The sequence below is a fragment of the Lemur catta genome, chromosome 7, assembly GCF_020740605.2.
Source record: "Lemur catta isolate mLemCat1 chromosome 7, mLemCat1.pri, whole genome shotgun sequence".
NCBI classification, from domain to species: domain Eukaryota; kingdom Metazoa; phylum Chordata; class Mammalia; order Primates; family Lemuridae; genus Lemur; species Lemur catta.
The window spans coordinates 101049430-101077301 of record NC_059134.1 but is presented as its reverse complement, the minus strand read 5'-3'; the positions used below and the strand labels follow the sequence as shown (position 1 = coordinate 101077301).

Below are 27872 nucleotides of genomic sequence, written 5' to 3'. Positions count from 1 at the left end.
CTTTAAACCACGAGGTTTGTGGCACTTTGTTTTATGGCAATAGAAGACAACTATAGCAGTGGAGTTGTCTTTTTGTCAGTCCAGGAGGCCCTTGATAGGCCACACCTGGCAGCCATTAGACATGGGATGGAGAAGGAAATGGAAGGAAACTAGAGTGACTATGAAGTACCAGTACCCGGGAAAGAAGATTTCAGAAGTGAATACGATATGAACTGGCTTAACACACATATACAGAGTGGTTCTCACCTGGGGGTAATTTTGGCAGCGTCTGTAGACATTCTTGGTAGTCACAACTTCGGGAACTACTGCTGGCATCTAGTGGGTGGAGGCCCAGGACGCAGCTAACCACCCTACAGTGCATAGGGCAGCCCCACAGCAGAGTTACCCAGGGGTTCGAGTCCTCCTGACTGTGATCTTAGTAAGCCATCCAAGGTCTCTGAGACTGGCTGTAAAGCGGGAGACGGCAAAGGCACCTCCCTCACATGAGTCTTGAGTTAACGTGCACACGGCATGGGGAACAGCAGAGTCGGTTACTCACGTGTCTACAGGGAATGTCTGCAGGGCTATGCCTGCATCGTAGGAGCTAGGGCAACTTTCATTTGCTTTTCTATATTGCCCCAATTTTTCATAGTGAACTAATTTGACTTTTTTGATTGGAGGTAAAGGGGGAAAAAGATGAGGGACTTTCTACAAAACAGCTGACCTGAATTTTCAAAAAATACCAAGGTCTTGAAAAACAGTGAAAGGCTGAGTATGGTTCCAGATTAAAGAAGACTGAAGAGACCCGACCAGCGGATTGGGATGATCAGTGACATTTCAAAGTGGACTGCACCTCAGATAATAGCATTGCAGCACTGTCGCCAGGCCTGAGTTTGTTAACTGAATTGTGGTTGTGTAAGAGATGTCATTTTTCTTCGGAGATACATGTTGAAATATTTAAGGGTGAAGGGTTGTGGCTGACGTATCTTACTCTCCGGTGGCTCAGAGTCTATGTGTGTGTGAAGGGGGGGCGCACATGTGAGAAAGACAGAGGAAGCAAATATTATGGCAAAATGTGAACTATCGATGATCCAAGTAAAGGGTATGTGGCGTAATTTGTACTTTTCTTGCAGCTTTTCTAAAGATTTCATAATTATCAGAAAGAAAAACAAAAGGGCCTATCCTATGCCCTGGTATCCCTCCTTCAGGTGGATCCTACATTCACCGCCCGTGACCTAGCAGCCCCTCCTAGAGAGTCACTCTGTGCTAGGATCTGGGCTTGCGATCGCGGCAGCATTGCTCATGATAACCCCAAATGCGGGGGCGACCAAAGTCCACTTAGAGCAAAGTGGAAAAATAAATGGTATTACCCTCCCAGGACAGAGCACTGCACAGCAGTGACCAGGCGAGAACAAGCCCCAGCTCCAGCAGCCAGTCACAGCCGGGTGATTCCATTTGTATGACAAGGACAACAGAGCCAGGCCGAATGAACACGTGCTGCTTTGGGCTGCGCACAGGGGCAGGAAGCAGGGGAAGTGATTTCCATCAAGTTTGGGATTGTGCTGACCTGGCGGGCGCAGGACCTGGAAGGACACATCTGGGGGGCTCTGGGGGTTGTTACACAGGGACCCATTGTAGAATTATACGAACATACATTATATGTTTATGTTTTATACATACAGCAGTGGTAAGGGTCACACCAGGACCCCACTTTGGGGAAGGCGAGCGCTGAACACCTGGGACCCGGGCTGCGCTCTCTGCCCAGGACAGCGTCCAGGCCCGGCACAGCTCCCTCCCAGGTGGGCTAAAGGCCAGGCCACTGGGGGCTGTTTGGGAAGACTTGGCGGGGCGGGAGATGGGCCCTGTGCAGCTAGGGAGAGGTGTGCATAGCGCCGCCTAGCGGTGGGCACAGGGAGTAAGGCTTGTAGAAGAGCAAGCAGTCCCTGCCTGTCCGTCCGTACCCTAACCGCCCCCTTCCTGGGTCACCTTTCAGCACCTTTGTCCCCCGGTATTCCTTCCTCCTCTAGTGCTCACGACCTATTCCTGGGCTTCACCGCAGCAAAAGCTGAACTCAAATTCACCTCTCCCAGGGAGCCGTTCCTAATCCAGGCCAGCCAGCCCTGACCACTGCTTCCCCTATCAGCCCTTTCTTTTCGGTCCGACAGGGTTAATGTGCAGGTGATCCATGTGCACATCCTCTGAGGATGCCGGGTCAGCTGCGTCAGTCGTTTCACATATGTGTGACATTGATGGTGGTGAGGAAGACCTCAGCTGGCATTTATTGCGGGCCTCCTGCTGGCCACGGTGCCCTGCCCACTCCGCAGGTGTCTGAAGCTCCCTCCCTAAACAACTTTATTCACACATGCAGTCAGTTCTGCATTGTGTGTTTATTAAGCACCTCCTCTATGCCAGTCTCTGAGGCTATAGGAAACAAAAAGTCAGTGGCCACAACTCCCAGGGGCTTCACAGGCTGGTGGGGTAAATAGCCAGGTATTGGTGATGGGGTGTGATGGGGGTGCCAACAGAGGCCGCAGAGCATCATGGGAGCCAGCGAGTGGGCAGGTGGGAAGCTGACTCCAGGGCACAGGCAGGTGTCTGGGAGGGAGTGGCCCTTAGGCAGGTCTCGAGGGGGCCCAAGAGGGGGTAGGGATGAGGCTCAGACTAGGGAAGATGTGCACAGGCCCAGGGCCTGCTGGGAACAGGCCACAGGTCAGTGAAGGCCACAGCCCCAAGTCAGAGCGAGTCAGGTCTGCTTGCTAATGGTTGGGATCTGGTCTTCAAGAGCCATCTGAGACCTTTGTGGAACCACAGTGCTCTACAGAGACAGATGGAGGAGGAGCCCCAGGGCAGCAGAGGCTGCTGTCTGCCACCCGCTTCTACCCTAAGCCAGTGCTCTGGGCCGGGGCCTAACAGCCCTGAGAGGGTCGCAGTCCAGTGTCCCACCACCCAGCCAGTGTGTCTTGAACACCTACCATGCTGGAGGGGGGCGGGGAGCCAAGCCAGGGAGGATGAGTAAGTCCTGGACTTTGCTCTCAAGGAGTCTGAGAGCAGCACGAGGATAAGATAAGCACCCCTCCACTCTGTGCGGAGTGAGATAAGGTGCTGGCAGGGGAAGCAGGTCCTGCAGAGCCCCCAGAGGGCCTGCAGGGACGCTTCTGCACTGGGCCTTGGCAAGGGCAGATGGCAGCCCCGGTGTTGGGAGCAGCCAGGACAGTGTGAGTTGAAGCCGCCTGTGGGAAGGAAGGAGTGAGGGCCAGTATCTTAGAGACCAGAGTAGGGAGCCAGAAATTTGTCCTCAGAGGGAGAAGGTCCAACTTGCTTTGTGACTTTAGCAAATGCTCACCCTCTCTGAACCTGTGTCCTCATCTCCCAAACAGGTTCATGATGTTGCCTTGCAAGGCTGTCCCGAGGACTCCAGGTGACGCATGCAAGTGCCGAGCACACAGGAAGGCCTCAATGGCCAATTCCTGTTATTAAGCAATTTGGACTTTATTCCTAGGTCTGTTTCTAATTTAAAAAAATTTATTTTTCAGCAGCAGAGAACTTTTTATTCAAATGAAAATTTCCCCAGAACCCCATCATATAAGAAACAGAGGGAAGTGAGGCTGTCTGGGGGAGGTCGGGTTGGGCTGGGGTTGGCCGACCCCACCCCCCACAACCAGAGGGGGCTCCTGGGCCCTCTTTAGAATCCCGGGCCTGGAGTTACTGCTCCGCCAACCACAGCCAGGCCAGGGGAGCCTGGGGGTCAGGGCTGTGCTCCAGGCAGATGAGACTGGCAAGAGAGAGGAGAGAGGAGCAAGCAGAGGGGACACTGGCTCAGGGCCCCCGTCCTTGGTGGGGGCTCTAGCACAAAGACTGGAGCCCAGAGCACTTGGCATTCCTTGGCCACACTGTATGTTGGTGGGTGCTTCCTTGGGGGGCAAGACGGAGGCTCAGGATCTGTCAGCAAACGTACTGTGCACACACCTGGGCTGGGGGCTGAGCCTGCAGACAGGGAGGGGAGGACGGAGACACAGCACAGGACAGCAGTGGGCTCGGCGAGTGCCGTGCTCAAGGGCAGCGCAGGGTGCTGGGGGTGCCCAGGCCGGCATTTAGAATCAAGTGAGCTGCAAGGAGGCTTCCTAGAGGCAGCAAATGCTTGGGCAGAGCTTGAATCGGTTAGTAAGTGTGAGCGTGGCAGACGAGCTGGGAAGGGTGTTCCAGTCAGAAGAACAGCATGGGCAGAGCACAGAGGCATGCCACCATGCAGGCGGCATAGGCGGGACTAAAACAGTCGGGCTCACAAAGGGGGAAATGGAAAAGTGGAAATGAGACAAAGTTGGGGCCTTGAGTGCTGCTCTGGGGTAGCAAGGTGTTCGTTGACCACTGGACACCCCCAGCCCTGCCCCTGCCCCGTAGATCCTGGTGGCTGGCATTGAGGCGAACATACCTATGACCTATGGAATTGGCAGCCAGAGGGGAGACAGGAGCACTGGCTGTCAATTCATAGGTCAGAGCCCTGTGCACTCGGTCTTGGTAGCCGGCCGGCAGCCACCTCCACGCTTTGCCATCCCGGGCTGGTTTGCTGGGTGGTGGCTGCCTCTCCTCCTTCGTGGGTACTGGTCCCCACCCCAGATAACAGCAGCCCCACTGGAACCAGTGGGCACTTCCACATGGAGTTGCTGTTACAGGGGGTGGGAGCCAATTGGAGGCCTGGGCCCTGCCTGCCTGGCCTGTCCCCTGGGCAGGGTTCTGGGGAGAACCCCACGCCCACCCCCTTGGGCCCCTGGTCCGTGGTCTTTTTATTGAAGCTCCTTATCATCTGGGGCCCACACCTGGCGCCCTGTGTGATGCCAGCACTCCTTCCTGGGCGAAGTTCAGGCTCAACCCCGAATCTGCCTCATAAAGCCAGGAGCGGCTCAGATTTATGACTCCCGGGCAGTCTTTGCCCACTCTGACGCCCCCACGCCCTCTGTCCCCAAGTTCTTTTGTTTCCTCGTTTCTTTTTCGCGACCAGAGCTGGGCCTCTTTTTCAGGTTTGGCCACTGTGGCCTCCGCCCTCTGCCCTTTGCCCACTCTCCCTGCCGCAGCCATGGGGCAGAGGGACAACAAGGGACAGCTGGGCATTTCTCAGTCTCCAGGGACTTCCAAATACCCAGTTTCATGGGATGGCCCCGTATAGGAAGCTGGAGACAGGACTGAGAGAGAAGGGGGTGGAGGGGCTGGAGAGGAACAGATGAGAGGAGCAGGCAGGGAGCAGGGAAGGGACAGGGAAAACAGGGACAGAGAATGGCGAGGTGGAGGAGACGGGGATGACAGGGAACTTGAAAAGATGCTGATGCACAAACCTGCCGGCAGCACGTCAAGAACAGAGCTATGAGCCCCTGCCCATCTGGAAGAACACTCAGTACCTCAGTGGCCTAAAAGCCAGCAGGGGCCTGGGAGCTGGGTGACCTTGAGCCAGTAGCTTAATCTCTCTGAACCATTGCTTGTCCCTCACATGCAAGTCAGGACTTGTGAGCCGTCCTGCACCCTGGCCTGGGCGGGGTGGAGGAGCCGCCCACTCTGGGACCCTTGTGTTTGTCTCCACTGTGGGGAGAGGAAGGAGCTGCTGAGCAGGGTCCCTGAGCGGGCCCTGGGTTCTGGGGAGCAGACCTTTCTCCCACAAAGTACGTTCTTATCCCTTCCCAGACAGGCTTCAGCGACAGGAGCCAGTGCCAGTCCAGCAGAGACCCAGTGGGCATTTTAGGAGACTCCACAGCTTCTAGAGAGAAAAGGGAGCTTCTAGAACAAAGTTGCGCCATGTCCCTCTTTGCCAGCATTGGAAACAGGCCCAGAGAGGTAGAGGAGGCTGACCAAGGTGACAGAGCAGGGCCCTGGGGTCTGTGCTGCCCTGACAACCTCCCTGAGGTGGTGTTCTCCCTCTTGGGATGCAGTCTGAGGGGATGAGGGAGCCCAGGCAGGAATCCTTCTGCTTGGGGGAACAGGCTTGCGAAGGAAGACACCACAGCTGGCGACCACCCCCTCCCCAAGCCCTGCCGCCACTCCCAGAGGCCCGTCCCGTGCGGTGTGGGGTCCAAGTGCCCAGGCCTGGCGGAGGCAGTGCCGGATCAGGAATCCCGGCTCCAGAGCTGATGCTCCTCCAGCCGCCTTCTCCCATAGGTGGAAACCGAGGCACAGAGCAGGAAGGAGCTTCTCAGAGTCACCCAGTAGCTGCCCAGATCCCTTCTCTTCCTCAGAAGGGCAGGTGGCCCTGCAGAAAGGTGCCTGGACTCAGGAGTGTCGTGGGGAAGAGGGGGTGCAGGGGTCCTACCGCAGTGAAATCTCTTACCTGGGTGCCTGACTGGCCCTCGGGACACAAGGAGGAAGTGGGGACGCCCTGGGCCCAGTGCCTTTTGAGCCGTTGGCCCAGCCCCTGGTGGCAGTTAATGATTATCCCACCACAGTCAATACTGATCACAAGTGTGGTTCGAAGGGCAGGAAACCCTGGACTGTGCCCGGGGAAGGGTGGGGCAGGCCCAGGAAGCATCAGGCCGGGCCCCACCTGCCCCTCCTGGTAGCATCAGCCCCCAGCCTCTCCCTTGCTCCACCTCTTGCTCAGCCTATCGCCCCAGGTGGCTGTGGGCAGCTAGAACCTTGGGTCCCCCAGGACAGTGTCTGCCTGTTCCTGGTGCCCAGACCTCCCTAACTGTGGAGGGGTCACAGAGGAGGAGCTGGCGGGGGTGGGGGGGACTTTGCCAGTCCGAGAGGTCTGCAGATAAACTTAGCAAGGTGAGGGTTCTCTAGCTCTGATTCCTAACCCGGGCCTCAGTTTCCCTATGGGCCCACCCACTGCTGGGAGTGCTACTGGGAGCAGCTCCTTCCTTGCTCCAAGAATCAAGGTGTGGCGGGGGGGCAGTGGACATTTTCCTGACCCCATGTAAAGTTCTGTGTAGTGCCAGTTGGGACCCCTCTGGCCACAGTGCTGTCCCAGCATGTCTCGCCTCCAAGGCTTGGATCTGCAACACCAGAGCAGAGGCCTGGTCACCCCAAAAGCCTTCTGCTAGGGATGGTGGGAGCAGCCTCCAGAGAGCTCAGAGCTCAGCCTTCTAGGAGTGGCCTCAGGTGACACTCTGGGTCCCTGGGTCAGCCAGGCAGGGACCACGAGGAGGCACCAAGGCTCAGAGACCCAGGGTGTTACCTCAGTCTCAGCCGGGCATCCCCCACAGCCCCGCCATTTGCACAGCCCCCCAAATAAGGCAGAGCCAAGAAATATGTCTGGGCAAGGTGGGCGCCAAGGGCCATTCCTGCCTCCCTGGCAGGCCCAAGCAGCTCCTGGCACATCAGAAGTGGGACATGGTGGCAGCCCCCCGGGAGGGCAACGAGGCAGAGTCCAGGGCCAAGGGAGGGAGCGCAGGGCTGGCTTAGAGGCCATGGGGCTGGGGGGCCTGAGTCCCTGTGCCCTGACCTATTCGGCAAGGCTGGGGGTGCAGCGCCCCCTGGTGGTGACATGCAGGTGCTGGGTGCAGAGGTGGGATCTGGCCAGGAGCCAAGGTCGGGCTGAGGCCAGGCCTGACAGGGGCTGTCTAGGTACGCAGGACCTGAGAGGCGGCTGGCGGTGGGCAGTTTATTCCACTTCATGCAGACACTGACCCACACACTCATGGAGTTTAAAAATAATACATCGAACCACACGGGTGTCCGTCTCCCCCCCTCCCCCAGAGACATAGAAAGACACTTGGCTGAGTGGGGTTGGGGTCCAGGGGTCCGAGGGTCCGAAAGCCTCCGTCCTGGGACAAGGCAGCAGTGTGGGCCCAGGTGGGAGGGACAGGCAATGTCCTTTCTCCCCAGAGGAAAAGTGCAGAGACAGGGCCAAGGCCCCAAGGCAGGTGGGCCCCCCTCTCACAGCGGATTGGCAACAGCAGGCCGGGAGGTGTCCGTCACAGTGGCCATCCCCTGAGGGGCTGGGCCTGGCCCAGCCGTGGGTCAGAGCTCTTGGCAGGCTCAGGAGCCGGTGGCACCGGCCTGAGCACGGTGGGCAGCCTAGCGGCGGGTGGGCAGCGCCCCTTTGGGTCTCGGATGCCGCGTGCTCAGTCCTGGGCCTCCTCTGTGCGCCACTTGAGGGCGTGGTCCTTGTGGGCGTCAGGGAGGATCTGGTTGCGCATCCCTCCGAGCAGGTTAGACGTGGCTTCCGTGGCTAGGATGAGTGGCTTCACCACTGTCGGGGGCAGCTGGCGGATCACACCCCCCACGGCACCCGTCAGCCCCTTCTGTTCATGACCCCGAGACGCCACGTCACAGATGGTCTGAGCTGTGTCCAGGATGCCCTGTGGAGGTCAGAGGTCAGTGTGAGGGTCTGAGTGAGGAGAGGGGTGAGGGACGGCTGGAGCAGGGTGGCGCCCTCATTACCTCTCGCACTGTGTCATAGGCCTTGGCCACTCCCTCCCGGAGGTCAGCGGGCTGCTGGCCCTTGCGTAGCTTCCTCGCAGAGCGCTTGTCCTGCAGGGAGCGGGAGATGGGTGCCGTCGGGGACAGGATGTCATACACTGTCTCAGCTGTGGCCTGAAGGACATGAGAGCACCGGATGAGGAGAGCCAGCCTGGGAAGACGCATCTGGCCCCCAGCCCCCCAGCCAGCCCGGGGAGCCTGCCAGCACCCAGCCGCACCCACAGCCAGCACCTCCTCTCACTCCTCCTCCCCTTCCCGGCTCCTGTCCAGGTCAGGGAATTTCAGGCAGAGCACATGACTCCTGAGGGGACTTTCCTACTGTCTTCTCAGACCCAAGCCCTCCTCCTGCCGACCACATGCAGGCTGTGGCTGACAGATGCAGCTTGCCTAAGACTGTTTCCTTGCCAGCACGGATCTGAGTTCCCCTCACCCACCGCCACGGACCGTCAGTGAGCCCAGCACCTCTGTCGCTGTCCCTGCGTTCCTCGCCCAGCGTCACTCTTTCCCACCCAGTCGACACCCTTGGGCACTCAAATGCTTGCTTATCCCTCCCGCCTCCTCTCTCAAGACCCCCCACAATCCCCTGGGGTCTGAGCTTGCAGGTCCCCTCACGCGCGTCCCCCACCTACACAGAGCTCATCGCACTGGCTACAGTGGCTCTCAGGACTGCCCCCTTCACAGGCTGTCCCCCGCTTCCCCAGGGATCCCTCCAGGCCTACGGAAGTCTGTGGCCCGAACGAATTTGGGCCAGTCTCGACCTCAGTGGGTTAGTCTGTAAACACAGCCACCCACCTCCTTCAGGACATGCCATGAGCAGGAAGACACAGTGGGCTCTGCAGGCCTGGAGGGCACTCACCCTCCTGCACAGGAGCCACTGAGGGCCCCAGGCAAGACACTTAGCCTCTCCTTTTTGTGATTGTTTCTCTTTATAAAATGAGAAACTGTCCACTCTACTGTCCACTCAGTAGAGCTTTGAGGGCAGAAGTGGAGAGCCGTGGGGCAGAAGGCTCCACACCTGCCCCCAAGGTGCTGCATGGCCCGGACACGGGCACCCACTCACCTGGATGGCCTGCACCACCCGGTTGCTAAGTTCCAGGGCGGCGGAGGCCGTGGACGAGCCGAAGGAGGCAGCCCCCCGCTGCAGCCCCCGCATGAGGCGCCCGTCCTTCCTGTACTGCTCGATGGGCAGCCACAGTAGGTCCCGGAACCCTTGGACTGGGGGGATGGGGTTGTCAGACATGCCCAAGGCTGCTCTGCCCCCACCACCCCTGGTTGAGGACCTCCTCCTATTCCCATGGCAGCTTCTAGGCTGCCCAAGGTTAAGGGCAATTCCAAGGGCCTCCAAACACAGACACTCACAGAGCTGGACAACCGAGTGCATGGGGCCCACGCCTCCCAGCAGGCCGGGCAGCTGGTTCTTGCGGATATCTTGTAGCCATTCATTGAGAGCATAGCCCAGCACCTTGTCCACACCCAGGAGCCTGGGGCAGCAGTGGGGAGAGGCGAGGAGGGGGAGATGGGGAAGAGCCACACGTTGAGAGAGCATGGGGCCAGGAGGACCCAGTACCCCATGGCAAGTGCTGTGAACACCCCAACCCTCTCTGTGGTCCCACCCAGCTGTGAGCGGAGGGATGACTGTGCCCATTTTACAGAGAAACTGAGGCCCTGAGAGGGGTGATAACTTGGCCAAGGCCACACAACCAGCCGGGAACAGAGCAAAGGGAAGACGGGACCCAGGAGAGGCTGGGGTGCTGGGGGCTCACCCGTGCCGGCAGCAGAGTCGCTTTAGCTTCAGCTCAGAGCAGTTGAGCTGGGCCAGGCCGATGAGGAGGCCAGCGAAAGTGCCCTGGGGGTGGCAGGGGGGTCCAGGTTTACATGAGGGGACTCAGGGAGCCGGCCAGCCCACAGGAGCCACTGGAGACCCACTTGGCAGTTGATGGTGCCCAAATGCAAAACCTGGCCCCCAGAGAGACTCGGCGAGAGCTGAGCAGAACTGGGAGCCCGCAGAGAGTCCGGCACACAGGGTCACCCCGCTTGACAGCCCAACTTACCACCTGGTCCATGGTGACGTGCTTGCCGTGGTAATCCAGCCAGATGGGCACCTCAGATGTGAAGCGGAACTCCCTGGGCGGAGGAGCAGGGAGAAGGGTCCTTTGGGACCGGCCTGGCCCCTGCAGTGTGGCCCAGGGCCCCAGCCCGCAGCCTACCTGAAGTAGATGGGTTGCTGATCAGCACAGGATGAGCCGCGTCCACTGCCTGTGGCTTCCTGCGAGCCCTCGGGCTGCCCTTCCTGGGGGCTGCTGGGCTGGACTTGGGTCCCAGGGCGAGCTAGAGCGGGGGAGGTCACGGATTGGAGATGGAGCCAGGGATGGCTAGGAGCGGGGCTGACCTGGGAGGCAGGAGGCCTGGACCCTCCCCTCCACGGCCCAGTCTCTCACCCTCAGCAGAGGTCTCCCCCGGGACCATGGGGTTGATGCCGGCTACCAGGCTGGTGAAAAAGTCCTTGAGGAAGAAGAGGGCATCCTGCAGGGGCGAGTTTGGGGAATGGGTCAGACTCAGAGGCCCAGAGACAGTGGGGGTCACTCTGGGCTGTCCTCCCTTGGCCCACTCACCTGGTCCACGTTGAGGCGCAGCGGCATCAGTGAGACGCGGAGACAGCACTCCGGCCCACCTAGGTTGGTGGTGGGGGCCACGTGCAGCGCTTTGATGGTGAGCTGGGGACAGAGGGCAAGCTCTGGTGCTCGCTGGGCCTCTGGGCCCCGTTCCCCGACAGTTCGCCCAGGTAGCCTTGTCCATACAGGCTGTTCCCTTTGCTAAGACCACCCTACCTCCACCCTCCTCCCAGGCTCACAAACGGGGGATGTGTGTGTATGAAGATGTGTCCTCAATGGTCCTGTGCCCTGCCCCGCGGTGGGTGGCAGGGCTGCCGTACCATGTTTGAGTGGGCACGCCGTGGCATCCGCTCGCTCGTGTGCAGGTACAAGAACTTGTTGATCTGGGAGGAGGCAAGCCGGTCTCGGACCTCAAGCTCCTGCACGATGAACACCTGGCGTGACAGCGGCTGCTCCTCCAGCTCTCGGCCAGGGGTCGCGAGGCCTGTGGCTGGCTCCGGTGGGTACACCTCATGTTGGAAGCTCACCTGTGGGGTGCACGGAGGCCTGAGCAGGGCAGACAGGGCCCCAGCCGGGGGGAAGGGCTAGCCCCAGGCCCCTTCTCTCCCACTGACCCTTCCTGAGCCCACCTCCACCTGAGCCCCACACCTCCACATGGCCATCCCACAGAACTCGTGAGCTCCTCCGAATCTACCTGCCCCCTTCCTCGCAGCCCTTGACAAGCTTAAGTGCCACCTGCCTGCCCCGCCTTGGCTCTGCCCTCACTCTCCAACCCCTCCATCACCAAGCCCTCCTCAAACACCGACTCCCTCTGAAGGGTCTGTCACCTCCACAGCTGCCGTCTCCCCTCTTCCCCAGACAGACATCGTCCTCTCCAACCCGTTCTCCCCACACTCGCAGGGATCTTCGTGCAGCGTATGACGCCCACTCCTCGCCTTGGCCTGGCAGGGACCCGCCTCTCCCCCCAGACCTGCCCTGGCCCTTGCTGGAGGTGCCTGTGGCGCCAGCCTCTCTGTCCCTCCAACAGCCCAGGCCTGTCTGCTCTCCAGGACTTTGCCCTCCTGCTCCCTGTCCCCACACGGCCGCTGCTCCCCATCAGGTCTCAGAGGCCCCGGCCACTGCTCTGACGCTCCTCTCCTGAGTTCTCTCAGCACAGCCCCAGCTCCCAACAGCCATGTGCTCCTCTGTCGTCTGCCTCCAGCAGTTCCTTGGGAAGCCCAGCACTGGCCTGGGCTTCTCTCAGCCAGTGGGACCTGCCCCTGCACAATGTCTCTGGCCAGAACCCTCCAGACTTCTCTGTACCTCATGCATCTGATCCAGTGCCCAACCCGGGTCTTCCCACCACCCAATCCCTGCAGAACCTGCCCACTCTCACCAGCCCCGCTGCTAGGCCCCGCACCCCCAAGGCAGCCTCTCCTCAAAACTCCTCAGGGGCTCCTGTCTCTAGTAAGAACCGGGTCTCCGGCTGTGCCAGGCCTTTGGCTATTCCTGGAAGACGTCGGGACACTCCCACTTGCAGCTTTCTTGCCGTCCCCTCTGTCTGAAAACCTCTTTCCCACTCACATTTTCACTCATGTAGGTCTCTGTGCCAGTGGCACCTTTTCAAGAGGACTGTCCAGATCCTCCCAACACACCTGTGCCCCCAGATGACTCCCCGAACACCGTTCGCCATCTGCCGCACTACACAGACCCTGGTGTTGGCCTGGCTCTCTCCGCTGCAAAGGCAGGGGTTCTGCCTGCCTTGCTCATCGCTAGGGCAGCATCTGGAACAGCGTCCAGCCTGTGCCTAGTGTGACAGATGTCCCCACCCGCTCACCTTGCTCAGCTGGATCTCCATGAGGACATGGTGCTGCCGCCCGCTGCCCCCCTGTGTGCGCCACGAGTTCTGGGGCCGGTTGGGGCCAGAGCAGCGGGAAGGGGAGGCCCTGGGGCCTGTGAGGCCAACTCTTGCCCTGGAAAGCAGGACGGGGGACAAGCTGACTCAGAGGAACCCCTTCTCTTCCCCTTCCTCAGAGCAAGCTTTAGCCGGGGGCAAGAGACCCTCTGCGGTCTCAGTCCTGGGAGGTTGGCGGGGCAGGGCAGGATGAGGAAGCTGACCCACTGAGCGGTGGCTGGGTTCAAGGTGACCCACTGCTAAAAGTCAGAGCTGGACCGAGCCTGGGCCCCAATCCTGCCTCCCACCACCCAAACCCTCCCCTCCTCACCTGTGGCCAGGGTGGGGGCCAAAGTCTCGGCCGCCATAGAGGTGCCAGATGAGGGAAACCTCACGCAGCACCACGCGACTGCTGGGCACTGGGAAGTGGGCAGGTGCCCGCAGCAGGTCTGTGCTGCCCAGCGGCCGTGAGAAGTGTCCGTCTCGCACGATGATGGGGCCGGGATGTAGCTGTGTCACCACGGGCTCCCCGTCACGAGGCTGCCGGGAGGAGCCGGCTAAGATCTGCGGCACAGGCTTCCCCGTGCAGCCGCCCCCGACCCGGCTCCCCTGTTTCTTCCCCTGTTCTCACATCTCCCTCCTCCCTGTTTTTGATAAACAATGACCCTCTTGGGCTACCATCCCCAGAGTCTGCGCTGAGTGGCCTGTCCAGGAGGGGCCTGAGAGCCCCTTTCTTCCATCAGCTCTGTCGCCCTGGGACCTCGGTGAGTTTGGATATTCCCACTGGCCCCTGTAGCCGAACGGTTCTCCTCCCCTCTTGCCAACCACCCTCTCCTCATCCTCCAAGTCCCAGTCCTTCCGCATGGGACGCCAGGCCTCCTCTTCCTCTGGAAATCCATCTATTCCAGCAAAGCCCAGTCAGGAGGCACGGACCCAGCACCCCTCCCAGGCGACAGTGACTGCCTCCTGCCTGCTTCTCTCACTGCAAAAGCTCCAGAAGAGCCAGGCAACCACCGCGGAGCGTCTGGGCCCCACAACCCAGACAGCCGCCCGAGGGCAACACACTGGGCCCCCAGCACATACCGGGATGCCCAGGCCAGGAGCATCAAGGATGCAGAACTCATCACTGTCAAGAGTGTCTCCGTCCCCCTCCTCTTCCTTTTCCTCTTCCTGAGAGTCTAAGCACGACGAGCCTAAGCTGCTAGTGGAGCCCCCAGCAGGGGCTGAAGGAGGCTGCGCCCCGCTCCCTTCCCCTGGGAACAGGTAGACCGAGACGGGTGAGGCCTGAGGGAGGGGGCCACCTATAGGAAGAAGAGGCCAGTTTGGCGAGATGCCCACTGTGGGTGCCTGATCGTATCAGCTGTCCCCAAGGCACCTCCGACCCCACCTGAAGGCTGGGCCAGCTCCCGCAGGCTCCGCTCCGTGTCTAAGAGGGCGTCAGCCAGGTCCCGCTGGTTGATGAGGGCTGTCTCCACTGGTGGGCACGAGGGCAGGGAGGCAGGGCTCTCGGAGAGCTGGGCCATGCAGGGGAGTGACAGATGAGTGACAGGAGGGGAGGAGGCTCCTCCAACCCCAGACATCCCCACCCCTCAGGGCCGCGGCAGGGGGCCTGGCCGAGCTCTGGCAGCCTGTGTGGCCAGGCCTCACCTGTACCTTCTGGCCGGCGATCTCCGTGGGGCTGGGGGGCCGGGCTGGGGGGTGCAGGTCGCCCGCGCTCATTACGTACTGCAGCAGGTTGACCAGCAGGGCACAGGAGTCGGCACAGCTGTGCACGTGCACCACGTTGTTGGAGCAGCGCAGCTCAAACAGCGGCTGGCTCTGGGAGCAGGCGGGGCAGCATCAGCACAGGCCCCACTGCTGACCAGGCCCTGCCTCCCCTCCTGCGAGGGCACCACACTGTCCCCACCACAGGTTCCACCTGGATGGGTCTGCCTGGGGCAGGCAGCCCGCTCAGAAACCCCACCTAGCAGGTGAGCAAACAGCCCAGAGAGTGACAGGGCCTGGCCCAGGGCTCCATGGGGAGGCAGGAGTGTGCCCCTCCCCCGCACCTCAGGAAGGGCTTTGCACACCCAGGTTGCTGCGCCCCTCGCCTCAGCCCGGTGAGGCAGGGCGTGTTGCCTCCATTTCACAGATGGGGAAACTGGGCACCCACAAGGGCTGTCTGACTCCTGAGGCCCCGCTTCTGCCCTGGCTGCAGCTGCCCTCTGGTGGCAGGGCTAAAACCCACTGGGTTCCTTCATTCGTTCAGCAAACACCAAGGGACACCCCCGAGGGGCACCAACCACAGCCCAGAGGGAAACGCAGCACGCACTGTGACCGGAGCCCAGGCAGGGAGCAGGTTCATGGGGGCAGGCAACTGCTAAAGCCTCCCTTGGCCCCTGCACCCACTCTGGCTCTGGGGACTCTGGGTGGCTGCCACTCACCAGTTTGCCCTCAGTGCTCCCTTTCCAGGTTTTGATCACAAGCTCCAGGAGGTCAACGTCCAAGACACAGACATAATCTGCAGCAGGAGGCGGGAGAAAGGTCCCTGTTGCCTCCTGCCACCCAGCCCCTACCCCCCACCAGAGGGAAGGATTGGGTCCACCCGGGGTAGCCCTGGCTGTGTGCACGTGTGTGGGGCAGCTCAGAATTGCTCTGGGAGTGGCTGGGGACCATGGACCCTCAGAAGGGAGGAGCCCAGTGCAGGCTCTGCCCACCTCGCCGCAGGTCCAGCGTCTCCACCTCACACTTGTCGGACAGGTACAAGGCAGAGTCATCAAGGATGAACCTGGTGGGGGACAGGGCTGAGAAGGGCCCAGGAGCCACTGCAGGCGGCAGCTCCATGGGAAACAGATGGGGGTAGGGCTCCCAGAGGCAAGCGGTGGGCGCCCAGGCCCACAAGAAGGGGCATCGATGGGCCCTCTCCTGCCTCGGTTTTGTCATGTGCACGAGAGCAGGTCTGCTCTCCCGAGCCGCGGCCCTGCGCTCTCACAGTACGGCCAGCTCCACCACCTCGTGTGGGTCTCACCTCACTCGGGTCTCACAACAGTCCTGGGAGGGGATGTCCTTTTCTCCCCCTACAGCGTTTGTTAGTCTTTAAAAATAAATTCTTATTTTAACAGTAATACAATAAAGACTTCCTCAAGATATTTTAGAATGATGAAAAAGAAAGTTAAAACCACCCATAATTGCTAATCCCCAATTCTGAGAAAACCACCCTACACATCTCCTTCCAATCTTTTCTGTGCAGCCACATAGAGAAATATATAAATATACCTTCATAAACATATTTTTAAAACATATTGCTTTGTATCCAATTTTTTTCAGTAAACATTTGCACTATGGCATTTTCTTATGTTTTAAAGTTATTCTTCAACTTGACTTTAATGGCTGCACAGTATCCTACCCATTGGGTGGGCCATGTTTATTTCCTCAGCTTGTAATTTGGAGGCAGATCATTTATAAGTTTGACTGTTTTAAATTATGACTGTTTTAAATTATACCACAGAAGCATTATGTTCCACCTCTCTTATCCTTACATCCTTAGAACAACCCCCAGAGGTCAGAGAGCACAAATGCTTTTTTTGGGGGGACAGAGTCTCGCTCTGTTGCCTGGGCTAGAGTGCAATGGCGTCATCATAGCTCACAGCAACCTCAAACTCCTGGGTTCCAGTGATCCTCCTGCCTCAGCCTCCCAAGTAGCTGGGACTACAGGCTCACACCACCACACCCGGCTAATTTTTCTATTTTTCAGTAGATATGGGGTCTCACTCTTGCTCAGGCTGGTCTTGAACTCCTAACCTCAAGCGATCCTCCTGCCTCAGCCTCCCAAAATGCTAGCATTACAGGCATGAGCCACCACACATGGCCTACAAATGCTTTTAAGGCTCTGACTTACAGGGTCCAAGTCCCTCGGGAGGGTGGAAACAATTCACATTCCTGAGAACGGGATCATCACCCCAAATGTACAGAAAGACAGAGAGGCCCAAGGATACATAGCAGGTGGCAGGTACAGCCCAGCCAGGGGTGGCTGGACCAGGAGCACAGGGGCAGCCTGCATACCTGAGCAAAAAGGTGGAGGTGTCCATGATGATGTTGCTGGAGAGGGTGAAAGTCTCTGCGGTGAGGAGGACACGCACAGGGAGATAGAGTGGCCTGGGGGTCATACTTGGGCTGTGGCAGGCTCCTTACACTGAGGGCCTGCCCCTGTCCCCAACCCCTAGCCTGCCCAGGCTGGGTACCTGTAGTCCACAGCACAGGAGAACAGGTGCGTGTGCAGGATGGTGATGACCGTTGGGGGCAGGTAACCCAGCACAGGGTCATCCAGCACATCTAAGAACTCCAACAGCTTCAGAGGCCAGAGGGGGAAGCAGTGAGGTCAAGGTGGCCTCTTCTCTCCTTTCACCCCTCCCTGTCCCCACCCCCATCTGGCACCCCACCTGCCGCCCATCAGTTGTCCACCACACCCCTGGCCCAGGAGCTCCAGCCAAGGTCAGCTCTGGCCTAGCCCCTTCTCTTCCCAACGCCTGCCCAAACTAGGAGTCCAGCCTCATTAGGCCATGTGACTTCCCAGACCACCCTTGCTCTCACCTGATAGTGCCAGCTCTGTTCGGGCAGGGCCATGTAGTGGCGCAGGGTGGCTTTGTGCAGCTGCAGCGTCACCAGGAACTCCTGAGGGTGGGAGCACAGTCAGGGCAGTGGGGAGCCCAGCCCCACCAGGCGCTAGGGAGGCAGTGCCCAGCCATACGGGTGGGTGGCAAGCAGGGGAGGTTATACCTTCACGTTTTTCTGGGGGTCCAGGTGGATGCGCACGGCAGTAGACAGCATGTGAGGGCCCTGGCCCTTGCGGCCCGAGGCTCCCTGCTCAGTCACCCCTTCTTCTGATGGGTAGATGGTTGGGGACAGCTGGGCCGGGGGGGCAAAGCTGGGCAGTTCCAGGTGACTGGGCAGCAGGTAGTTATCCACAGCCGCTGGGGAGGGATACTGTGAGCCCCCTGGCAAGCCAACTGGCTACCCACTCCAGGAGGGCATGTCCCTCCTGAAAACCCACCACCCCTGACCCTAGATCCCCAGTAACAACCAGCCCTCACACCTCGGTGATAGAGCGTTGCCTTTTCGGCTTCTAGGCAGAAGTAGCCGAGCCCGGGCTGGCCGCGGTACTGGGAGACGCTGAAGATGGTGCCCTGCTCCACGTCCAGCACCAGCTCCCCATGCGTGGCCTCCAGCCGCCTCCCGCCCTCGTCCTGCAGACGGAGCACACGGCCTGGCTTCACCAGCCGCACTGCCCTGGCCCCAGCGGGGTCAGCCCTAGCTTCTACCACACACCCTGCTCGAGGCCCTGGGCAGCACCTGCCTTTTTCCCAACGGAGCAACCCTGCTGTCTGCCTCCTTGGGATGAAACTATGACCATTCTGACCCCCAGCGTGGCACATTACATACAGGAGGTACTAATAAGTGGCTGGGCTGGCGCGTGTGGGTTGGTGCAGCCCACTCTGACCTTCTGCTCTCTACGTCCCCAACCTGGAGCTGCTCTCCCGCTGAAGGGGGCTCTGGAGTTAGGGGCCCACCTGCCCAGGGCTGCCCTTACCTTGGTCTCACAGAGGGCTGTGATCCGACCCTTCAGCACTGTCACCAATGTAGAGAAGGTACTCTTGGAGTGAGGACTTAAGGGCTCAGGGGCAGGGGGCTGGGGGGCACCTGATGTCCCCACTGAGAAGAAGTGGGCATCCTCATCATCCGAGTCTGAGTCTGGGGTGAGATCAAGGCAGCCAGGTGGGAAGGAGAGCTGGGGCGCTGGCCCAGCCCTGCCCCAATCTGGGGGTTCTCCCTCCACCCCTGCCAGAGCACCCCTCATACCCAGCTTGAAGGCTGACTTGCACATCTTAAAGTTGTCGTGCCATGAGCCGAAGGGGCCGACGCAGCCCGGGGGCTGAGCAGGGGGCTCAGGGGTGGGAAGCAGGTCCGCAGGCTCCCACATGAGCAGGTCATTGTTGATCCTGAGATGGGCGGACGGATGGCAGAGGTGAGGCAGGCCTGGGCCCGGCCATTCACCCAGCCCGCCCTACGCCATGTCCCTACCTGTTGTAGATGCTCTCATAGACCTCCTTGCTGGGCAGAAAAACATGGGCACTGGGCAGGATCACTTCCAGGCTACATTGGGACAGTGTCAGGGTCCGGCTCTGGAACGTCCTCATCTCCTCAGGGTCTCCAGGGATCACCATCTAGACAGGGTGAGGGAGAAAGAGCACCCCGGCAGGAGACTCATCTCAGCAATGCCTGGCCTGTCTCCAGCCTGAGTCCTGACTGCCGGTCATTTGCTCGTTCACAGGAGCCCCTCTCTGCCGGGGTGTGTGGCGGCCATCTGGGATACAGCGCTGCCGGCACGCCAGCCCTGTTGTAAGGGCTTCGCGTATGTTAACTCCTTTAAGCCTCAAGACAGGCCTAGGAGACAGAGATCACTGTGCCCACTTCCCAGGGGAAACTCATATGTAGGTAATTCTCCAAGAGGTTAAATAACTCCCCAAGTGACATAGCCACTGAGGGGCAGAGTCTGGATTTAAACCCAGGCAGTTTGGCCCCAGAAGCCAGGCCCTCTCCCTCAGCTCCCATCATCTTCAGAAAAGAGGATCCTGAGGCCTGAGTGTACACTGCTGAGAAACAGCCGAGGTGGGATGGGATCCTGCCCTCCCAGTGCGGTTCACTCCCCGCCCTGTGAGCAGAGAGCGACGCCTCAGACGCCTTTATCGGCTGCAAATACTGACAGAGACAGAATCCTCACCAGTGTTGGGTCACATCATGCCCACCCCAGGTGGTTTTGTCACCCCGGTCCACAGCCACGCAGGTGGCTCCCACGGTAGAACCTGGGGGATGGGAGGGAGTCCTGGGAAGGTGGGGCCGGGCCTCACCTCCTCCGTCTCGTACATGGTCCTCTTGGAGGAGAAGGGCGAGGGCTCAGGCTCCCGAAGCTCACACGGACTCTCTGCCGACATCTCCAGCTCCTCTCCCTTCTCCGGGGCCACCTCCCACTGTATGCTGCTGGACTGGGGGTTCAGGGTCACCACTACCCTGCCGGAGCACAGGCCTGTCACTGGCCTGCAGGGCCCCTAGCACCTGGTCCAAAGCTGGCCCCAGCAGGACCCTCCTCTTCTGAGGCCCCTTCCAAAGCCCCCACTTACTGAGGCAGGAAGTACTTGCGCCCAGTGCTTTTGGGGTCTAGGACTTTGGAGACACGCAGGCAGGGGACAGGTGGTTTCTCCCCATCTTCATAGATACCTGGAGGGCATGTGGAGGGCAAGGGGGTTATCACTACTACCTCTTTCTATTTCTTCCCCAGTGCCTGGGTTGGGTCAGAGTTGCACCCCACTAACCACCCGCCTGACACCCATGGTCTGAAGGAGCCCAGGGACAAAGGGTCCATTCTGACTGCTGCCTAGAGGTGGCCAGGGACAGGCAATGCTGGTGCCCTGCAGAGATAGTAAGGGCCTGGGCCAGGGTGTGCTCCAACTGTGACCCAGCCCCTTCTATAGCCCCAAGCCCACCTCTCCCAGAGGCCCAGGTCTCCTGCCTCAGGTGTTATCAACCAGGGGGTTCTTACCATGCAGGTCAGAGCAGGTAAGTTCTAATCGGGTAGGCGTGAGGGGCCCAGGCCCACTGCTAAACTCTGACCGGAACTGGGGCTCACTCAGCTCCAGCCGAAGCTGCTCAGCACGCACAGCTTGGCCCGCCCAGGGGTCCCGCTCAGGCCGCAGGTCAGCAATGGGGAAGCGTAGCCGCATCGTGGCCCGGGGAGCTGAGAGCCGGAACACTGTCTGCTGCTCGGCCATTGATGGGGGCTCTGTCTGTGGGAGGGTCGGGGGTGGTGGTCAGAGCTGCTGCCATGGCCCCTCCCACTGCAGTCCAGAACCAAAGGCCCTGCTCTCCACCCCCACCCTGCCTGGCTGGACATCTCACCAGCAGGCTGGCAGGCGGCTCGGGGGGCACGGTGGCCAGGTGCAGCAGGGCAGCGAGCCGGTTCAGGGCCCCCAGCTCCACATCCGCCTGGAAGTCGGCCAGGTCCAGGGCCAGCTCTGAGTGGCAATGGCAGGCAACTGAGCGCCGGGGTCGGCTCTGAGGGCGAGGGTGTTCAGGTCAGTGGTGGCTGTGGGTGAGGGCGGGACGGAGCCTCCTCGAGCAATAACAAAACCCTGCGTCCCCTGAATGTTGGGAGAAGAGTTTGGGCAGGGGCCCAAGAGGAGACCGGGAGAACTTTACCACCTTGCCTGATGCAGACCACGTGCTTGTTTATTTAGTAAAAGCCACTCAATACTTGCCACTCTCAGCTTCCCAGAGGCCCAGCAGGGAGTTGCCATGTTGAGACAGGGAAAGGGAGCAAACAGCCTAAAAGAATGGCATGGACAGGGCACAGGGGTGGGGGTTCAAGGGCTCCTGAACAGTGTGAGGTGAGGTCTGGTTAGAGCACAGGGTGAGGGGAACGGGGGTGGGGGAGGAGCAGGGGGACACTGGTGGAGGCCAGGTGGGATCAGCACACCCTGGGAAGCAACCAACAGCCTCTAGGCCTGGAGTGGGGGGTGGGTTACCTTGGGCACGCGGCGCAGGGTCTGTGTGTGGCGCAGGTGGGCACAGGGCCGAGCTGAGGCCTGGGAGCCCAGGTTACTGGGGAAGCTCAGGATCTGGGATGAGGCACGAGAGGTAAACAGGGTCAGGCAGGGCCAGATGCCCACCCAAACCTCCAGACCCTGTCCCACACACACTCTGCGTCTGCCCTCACCTCTGTGTACTCAGGCTCCAGAGAGCCCCTGGGCCACAGACACTCCAGAACCTCAAGCTGCCCAAAGTGCATTTCCGTGCTGGTTGTCCGCCGGCGCCTATTGCCTGTCCGCAGCTCCCAGGACAGCTGCACGGCTGTGCCTGTTAGTCTGGGGGGAAGAAGACAGGCATCAGTGGGTGGGCTTGGGGGGCTCTGATATTCTCTCCTCAGGCCCCTGCCTCAGGCTTGTACCGGAGATGGCTACAAGGACAGGCCCTCTGGAAGCGTGGTCGAAGGTGGTGGAAGTCTCGGGAGCCAAAGGGGCCATCCTTGGTGGCATCAAACTCAGCAAAAAAGTGGGTGGCGAGGTCAGGTGGTCCAGAAGATGGGGCAGACGTCTGAAGCAAGGTCAGGGTCACACCCCCCAAGGTCATCTTCAGCAACGAGTCAGGGCGCATGGTGTCCGGGAGGGGTGTGGAAGCCATCTTGCCTGAGGGGACAGAGGTTTCACCAGGGGCTCCTGAGAGCACATGGGTACCCCCAGTAGAATGACTGACGATCAGCCACTGGGCTGGGAACTGGGAGTAGCCTGGGCCAGCCAGACTGTGGGAGGCCAAGCCTGCCCCATCACGCAGCTCTGCAGCTGCTTGGTCAGGCAAGGGTGACACAGTGTCTCCTGTATGCCAGACCCTCTGCCCAGACTCAATTTAATCCTCTCAAGGGTGCTGGAAGGATTGGATGTGATAAAGCACCCAGCTCAGTGCCTGACCCACAATAAGCTCTCCATAAACATCAACCAAAACAGACAGCCTGGCAAAGTCTGATCTTACTGTCCTATTTTTACAGAAGGAGAAACTGAGTCTCAGAGAGTTTAAGTGCTTGGCCAAGATCACTGACTCAGACGCCTAGGCTCTGTCCACTGCATCACCTGCTCACACTGAGTTTGGTCTCCAGGGAACCAAGTCACAGAGTGACCTCCAGGCATCGCTGGGGGCCTTCTGCATGCATCTGATGTCCCACAGCACCACGGCCTTTTCCAGCCCTTCCTGCCCATGGAGTACCCAGGGTACCCCAACTTACTGGCTGGGTGAGCCTGGGCAGAGAGCCGGCGGGAGGCCACGTCGCTGTGTACAGAGGAGCCCAGGTCTACATCAGAGAGGGAGAACTCGGAGAGGGCTGAGGCCACACTGCTCGTGAGGCCAGCCATGGAGAAGAAGAGGTCTGTGGGTGAGGTGAGGGGCATCAGGGACAGCTGGACTCAGCCACCAGACTCCTGCATCCACACTAGCTGTCCCTCCAGCCAGGGTCTGACCCCACACCCACCTGTGCTGTCCAGGTTGAGAAGGGGATTGGTAAGGGGGTCTGAGCTAAGGGGCTCGGCCACAGCCCCAGCCTGCAGCTGCTGGTTCAGGTCCTGCTCAATCAGCCATAGGTCTTCAGCATCCAGTGGGCGGCTCTTGTTCAGCTTGTCAGCCAGGCCCTCGGCATCTACAAGGGAGGACACTTCAGTCCAGGTTGGCCAGCCCTCCCTAGCTACCACCCACCTCCTGTACTTCCCAGGGGCCTCACCTGTAAGGCTTATGGCGCTGAGCAGTTCTTGAAGCCTCTGCAGCTGCTGGGGGGTCAGGAGCAGGTGCAAGGAGCCTAGCTGTCCCACCACCTCCAACTGGGGGCCAAGGGAGAAGCCATGGAGACTATGCTCACCACCCAGCCCCTCTGACACCCACCACCCACCTGCCTTCAGCAGGATGCTAGTTGCCAGGCTAAGCTCTGTTATCAATGAACTCTATGAACCTGGCCTCAACTTGACCTCTCTGAGCCTCAGTTTCTCCAGTTGCCAAGAAGGCAGTAATTTCTCCCACTTGACATTCCCCCCGTGGCCTGGAGGTGATTAGCATTACTAAGGAGGAATCTGAGATGGGGCACGCTCCCTCATCCCCAGGGGCCTGGGGACCCACCTTGGGTCCTGGGAAGACCTCATTCTGTTTCAACTTCACCATCAGCTCCATGTAGCCTGAGCAGCTGCCAATCTGCAAGGGTGGCTCTGAAGCTCTTTCCTGGAGGTGAGAGGATGTAGGAGGGCGGAGTTGAGAAGATGGAGTCAGGGATGGTCAGAAGGGATGGGTGAGAGGGCTCAAGGGATTAGAAGGAGAAAGGGACTGTGGGAATCAGTCAGCCCACCTGTTGAGGGAGCTCCTCGAAGTACAGGCGGACCCCTGACAGCTGCAGCAGCTTGTGCAGGAAGGCAGGCAGCTGATGCACGTCCACCGGGAGTGCCTGGCTTGGGTCCCGCACTGCCTCGTCACAGTACTCTAGTCTGGGGAGCGTAGGGTCAGCCCTTGCCCTGCCACCCCAGGCCTGGAGCCCCTCTCTCCACACAGTGCTCTGTTCTAGGTGCATGGGGTCAGGACGCCTGGCCTGCAGAGCTGACCCATCATGCCCAGGCCATCCTGGACCCCCATGTCCAGCCTGGGGGCTGAGGCCTGCCCGTGTTCCTCACACTCTCTAACCGGTCCTTGGGGCTTCAACCACTCTGGGCCTACACAACTGGCCCAGGCCTCTGGACACCAGTCCAGGCTCACAACACAGCCCACCTCTCCAACCCTACCACCACCCAGGCCCACCCTGCCACTTCCCAGGAGCCTAGGCTAGGGGTGGGGACAGGGGTGGGGCTACCCAGCAGCTCTCACTCCCCTTCTTCAAACGAGCCCAGCCAAGCCCAGCCCAGCGCAGCCTGCCCTTACCTCTGCACGTGGACCTCTATGGCCACACCACGCTCCCCGTCACCCGGTGAATGCTCTACCCTCACAACTGTGTCCAGGAAGGTCACCTTGATCCTCCGCAGCACTGGGGGGGGGAGGGAGGCGGGGTCTCAGGTCAGGTGAAGCAGCATGCGGGGAGGGAGAGTTTCCCATTTAGACAGCAGGGTGGCTGGCTGTGCTGCTGTCTGAAGCCCCTGTCCTGTGGGTCATGAAGGGGAAGGGTGGCCAGGAGGGGCCTGCTCACCAGTCTCGATGGTCTGGGCAAACATCTCCAGCCCCTCTAGGGGCTGCGGTGGCTCAGAGGGCTCGGGCAGCCCATCCCGCAGACACTCTTGGGCCAACTGCAGGCTCGTGGTCATGCATGAGGCCCAGGTCTGTGAGTCGGCAGCTCCTGGGCCTGCAGGGAGGGAAAGGCAGGCAGGCTCAATCAGCTCCTGGGTGCCCTGGCCCAGTCTCTGCCCGCTTCTGTGCCCCCTGCCTCGCCCTGCCCTCACCTGGGCCCTGGCGGGGCTGCAAGGTGAGCTGGAGGCCGGACACGCGCACCGTGCAGTGGTCGGTGAGCAGAGCAGCCCAGGGCACAGCCACCTCGATGGAGCCCACGAAGCCTTCCACCAGCTCCAGCGGCGACTCCATTGACTCCAGCACCTCGTTCACAGACTGGAAGCAGGCGAAAGACAAAGCCAGCTCAGGGAAACCCCAAATCCAGGTGGCTGCCACAGCCTTGTCTGGCCACTCTGTCTTGGAGAGCACCCTTGGCTTTCCCTGTCCCTCCACACACTATCTACAAGCTCCTACCTTTGCTCACGTTGTACCTACTCCCAGGCTGCCCCTTCACCCCGTCCTCCAAAGGCGCCCAATCCAGCAAGCCAGCTCAACTGTTTCCCTCTCCATTCAATTCAAAATGATATTTACTGAGCACCTTCTACATTCTGACACCCGCTACATGGGCAAATAAAATGTTATTCCCCAGCCTAGCGAGGCTCCAGCCAGGGACTCAGCGCACACCAGGTGAGCAAGCATGGGGGGGTGGGGGGCTGCCTAAGCAGGCCTGGGCCATCAGAGGAGGGGAGAGCTGAAGGGTGAAGAGGAAGAAGCAGGTGGGTATGTGGTATGCTGCAGGCACAGGAACAACAAGAATAAAGGCCTGACAGAGGCCGGGCATGGTGGCTCATGCCTATAATCCTAGCACTCTGGGAGGCCGAGGCAGGAAGATCATTTAAGCTCAGGAGTTCGAGACCAGCCTGAGCAAGACTGAGACCCCGTCTCTTCAAAAAACAGAAAACAATTAGCTAGGTCTTGTGGTGCATGCCTGTAGTCCCAGCTATTTGAGAGGCTGGAGCAGGGGGATCCCTTGAGCCCAGGAGTTTGAGGTTGCAGTGAGCTACGATGACACCACTGTACTCTACCTGGGGTGACAGAGTGAAACTCTTATCTCAAAAAAACCAAAACCAAAACAAACAAACACAAATGCCTGGCAGAGAGCACAGCAGCACCCACATTTACCCTGGGTGAACACAGAGTTTAAGGGGAAGTGTTCAGAGGGGCTAACCGGAGGCCAGATGGGACCCCCCCAAGCCCCAAATACAGTGAAGCTATACCTCTCTCTGAGCCCCTGGCTAAAATGTCTGTATTAGACTTGTACCTGTGCCAGCCTGGGACCTCCTTGAAGGCAGCAGTCTACCTGCCTTCCCCCTGTGACCCCAAGCACTGTGTGTTGCCACCCAGAGAGGGCCTCAGTAAATACTTGTTGGCTCCCAGAATAAATAACCACAAAACAGAGCTAGAAGGCCCACAGAGATCTAGGCCAAATTCCTCAGCCAGAGACCCACAGATGGGGAAACTGAGGCCTAGAGAAACAAGACTAGTCTAGTCATCCAGTATACTGTGGGGACTGAGACTGGGACCCAGGCCTCTTTCCTGACTCCCCAGGCACTCCACTTCTTTTGGTGCCTTCGAGGTGGGGGCTGTAGGCTGGGAGGAGGGGCTGGTTATCAAGGAAGCACGTGCATATCGTCCAGAGCCGGTGCCTCCCTGGAGGCAGAAAGCAGCCTAGCCAGAAGCCAATTCAATACCAAAAAGGAGAGCAGGGCAGAGGAGTGGAAGTGTTTTCTGGAGCTGAAAATAGACAGGGGCAGCCTAGAGGTCTAGGCCATTAGGCCAGCCTAAGAGGTTGAGGTCAGAGGTCAGAGAGAGCCTCCTACACTGGAATCAGACAACAGGCTACTGGGAGGTGCCCCAACTGAGGGCTCAGGCTTATCCCCCTATGCCACACTTGCTCACCAAGGCCTGGCTTACCCCTAATGCCTAGCTCTTCCTGCTGAGAGCTATAGACCCCTGAGGCCAGCCAGAAAACTGAGAAGTCCCTGCCCCCATGCCCACCCTTGCTGCTCTGGACCTGGAGGGTTGACCCAGTACCAGCCCTGGGCTGGTGCCTCTAATTGGTGGCTTCTTTGAAACTCCTCAGGTCAGCTGAGCTGTGAGTCAAGGGCCCTCACCACCCCCAGCCTCAGACCTGACCCAGACCTTACTCCTCTTGGCTTCCTCAGCACCTCCCGTGGCCATCTCCCTGCCTGAGGCCAGGGGTCCCCTTCAGGTAGGGATGCTGACCCCAAATCCCTCCCCCAACACCCGCTTGGTCGTCCCACTCTCCCCAAAGCAGGAAGTAGACGGCAGCAGCAGTCGCACGAGTTGTTGATCAACACTGGTGCTGACGGGGTTGTTGACATCCACATCCGGAGGCAACCCCACCCACCACCCGGCCCAGGATCGTGGGGTCAAGAGGTCAAGGCACATTTTCCACAGGTGTCCTCCCCAGGGCCCTGGACCCCTACTAGCCTTCCCTGACCAGGTGCCTGAGTCCCAACTCTGTCACTACCCTGGCCCAGTTCCACCGGGTTCCCAGTTCCTATGCTCCCTCTCCACCCTCTCCTTAGCTCCTCAGTACCACCCTCCTTAACTCAGCCCCCAAACTTATGTGCTTATGCTGGTGTTCTCCAGACAAGTGACACCCTCCTCCCCAACCTCACTTCTGTGGAGACCCTTCCTGCCCGGCTTTGGCTCTGGCAAGAAACTGAAGAAACAAGCCGGGGTGCCTCTGACACCTCGAGAGGGCTGGACACCCCCGGCTCTCTACACCTGATGCCAGGTCCCCCAACCTGATCCTTTCGCGGAGAGCCTTAGGTCGCTGCGCTCCCGCCCTCCGCACCTTCCTGGCCTTGGGCCTGACTCCTCACCCAGATCTCCAGGTGGATATCCCGCAGAGTAACGCTGCCCTTGTACAGATCGAGACTGAGTTGGTCCAGGCTGAGGTGCTCCTGGAAAAAGTGGCCTAGATAATGGTGCAGCAAGTAGCGACAGACCCGTTCTTTCACACAGTTTGACCATGGCCACAGCCATCGTGACATCTCGGAGACCGCCGGGCCCGAACCGCCTCCGCTCGCCGCTCGCCGGCAATCCCCGTCCGGCTACGCTGTTCACTAGAGCCCCCGGCTCTCCCCGCAGCTTCTCTCAGCGCC

At 59.9% G+C, this 27872-nt stretch overlaps 1 protein-coding gene across 4 annotated transcripts; it reads right to left on the bottom strand.

Annotated features, from left to right (window-relative positions):
- Positions 1–7550: 7550 nt before the first annotated feature.
- ATG2A (autophagy related 2A) lies at positions 7551–27872 on the bottom strand. 4 transcript variants are annotated; one of them, XM_045556110.1, is made up of 42 exons: positions 27591–27872; positions 24852–25014; positions 24602–24754; positions 24340–24442; positions 23777–23912; positions 23554–23652; positions 23165–23261; positions 22919–23083; positions 22676–22816; positions 21848–22085; positions 21617–21764; positions 21426–21518; positions 20800–20955; positions 20444–20687; positions 20025–20121; positions 19755–19914; positions 18928–19070; positions 18706–18845; positions 18437–18597; positions 17942–18092; positions 17626–17819; positions 17440–17520; positions 17091–17197; positions 16912–17004; positions 15878–15943; positions 15567–15637; positions 15294–15370; positions 14518–14688; positions 14258–14384; positions 13954–14171; positions 13202–13410; positions 12814–12949; positions 11318–11524; positions 10998–11099; positions 10824–10908; positions 10593–10713; positions 10437–10509; positions 10149–10231; positions 9745–9866; positions 9446–9600; positions 8347–8499; positions 7551–8264 (listed from the first exon to the last, which is right to left on the bottom strand). In XM_045556110.1, exons 1-42 carry the CDS (start codon positions 27759–27761, stop codon positions 8028–8030), a joined length of 5847 nt encoding a protein of 1948 aa, XP_045412066.1. In that variant the 5' UTR covers positions 27762–27872; the 3' UTR covers positions 7551–8027. The 4 variants fall into 4 exon arrangements, with proteins under 4 accessions (XP_045412066.1, XP_045412067.1, XP_045412068.1 ...); XM_045556111.1 differs by having other exon boundaries at positions 14524–14688; positions 27591–27854; XM_045556112.1 differs by lacking the exon at positions 15878–15943 and having other exon boundaries at positions 27591–27854.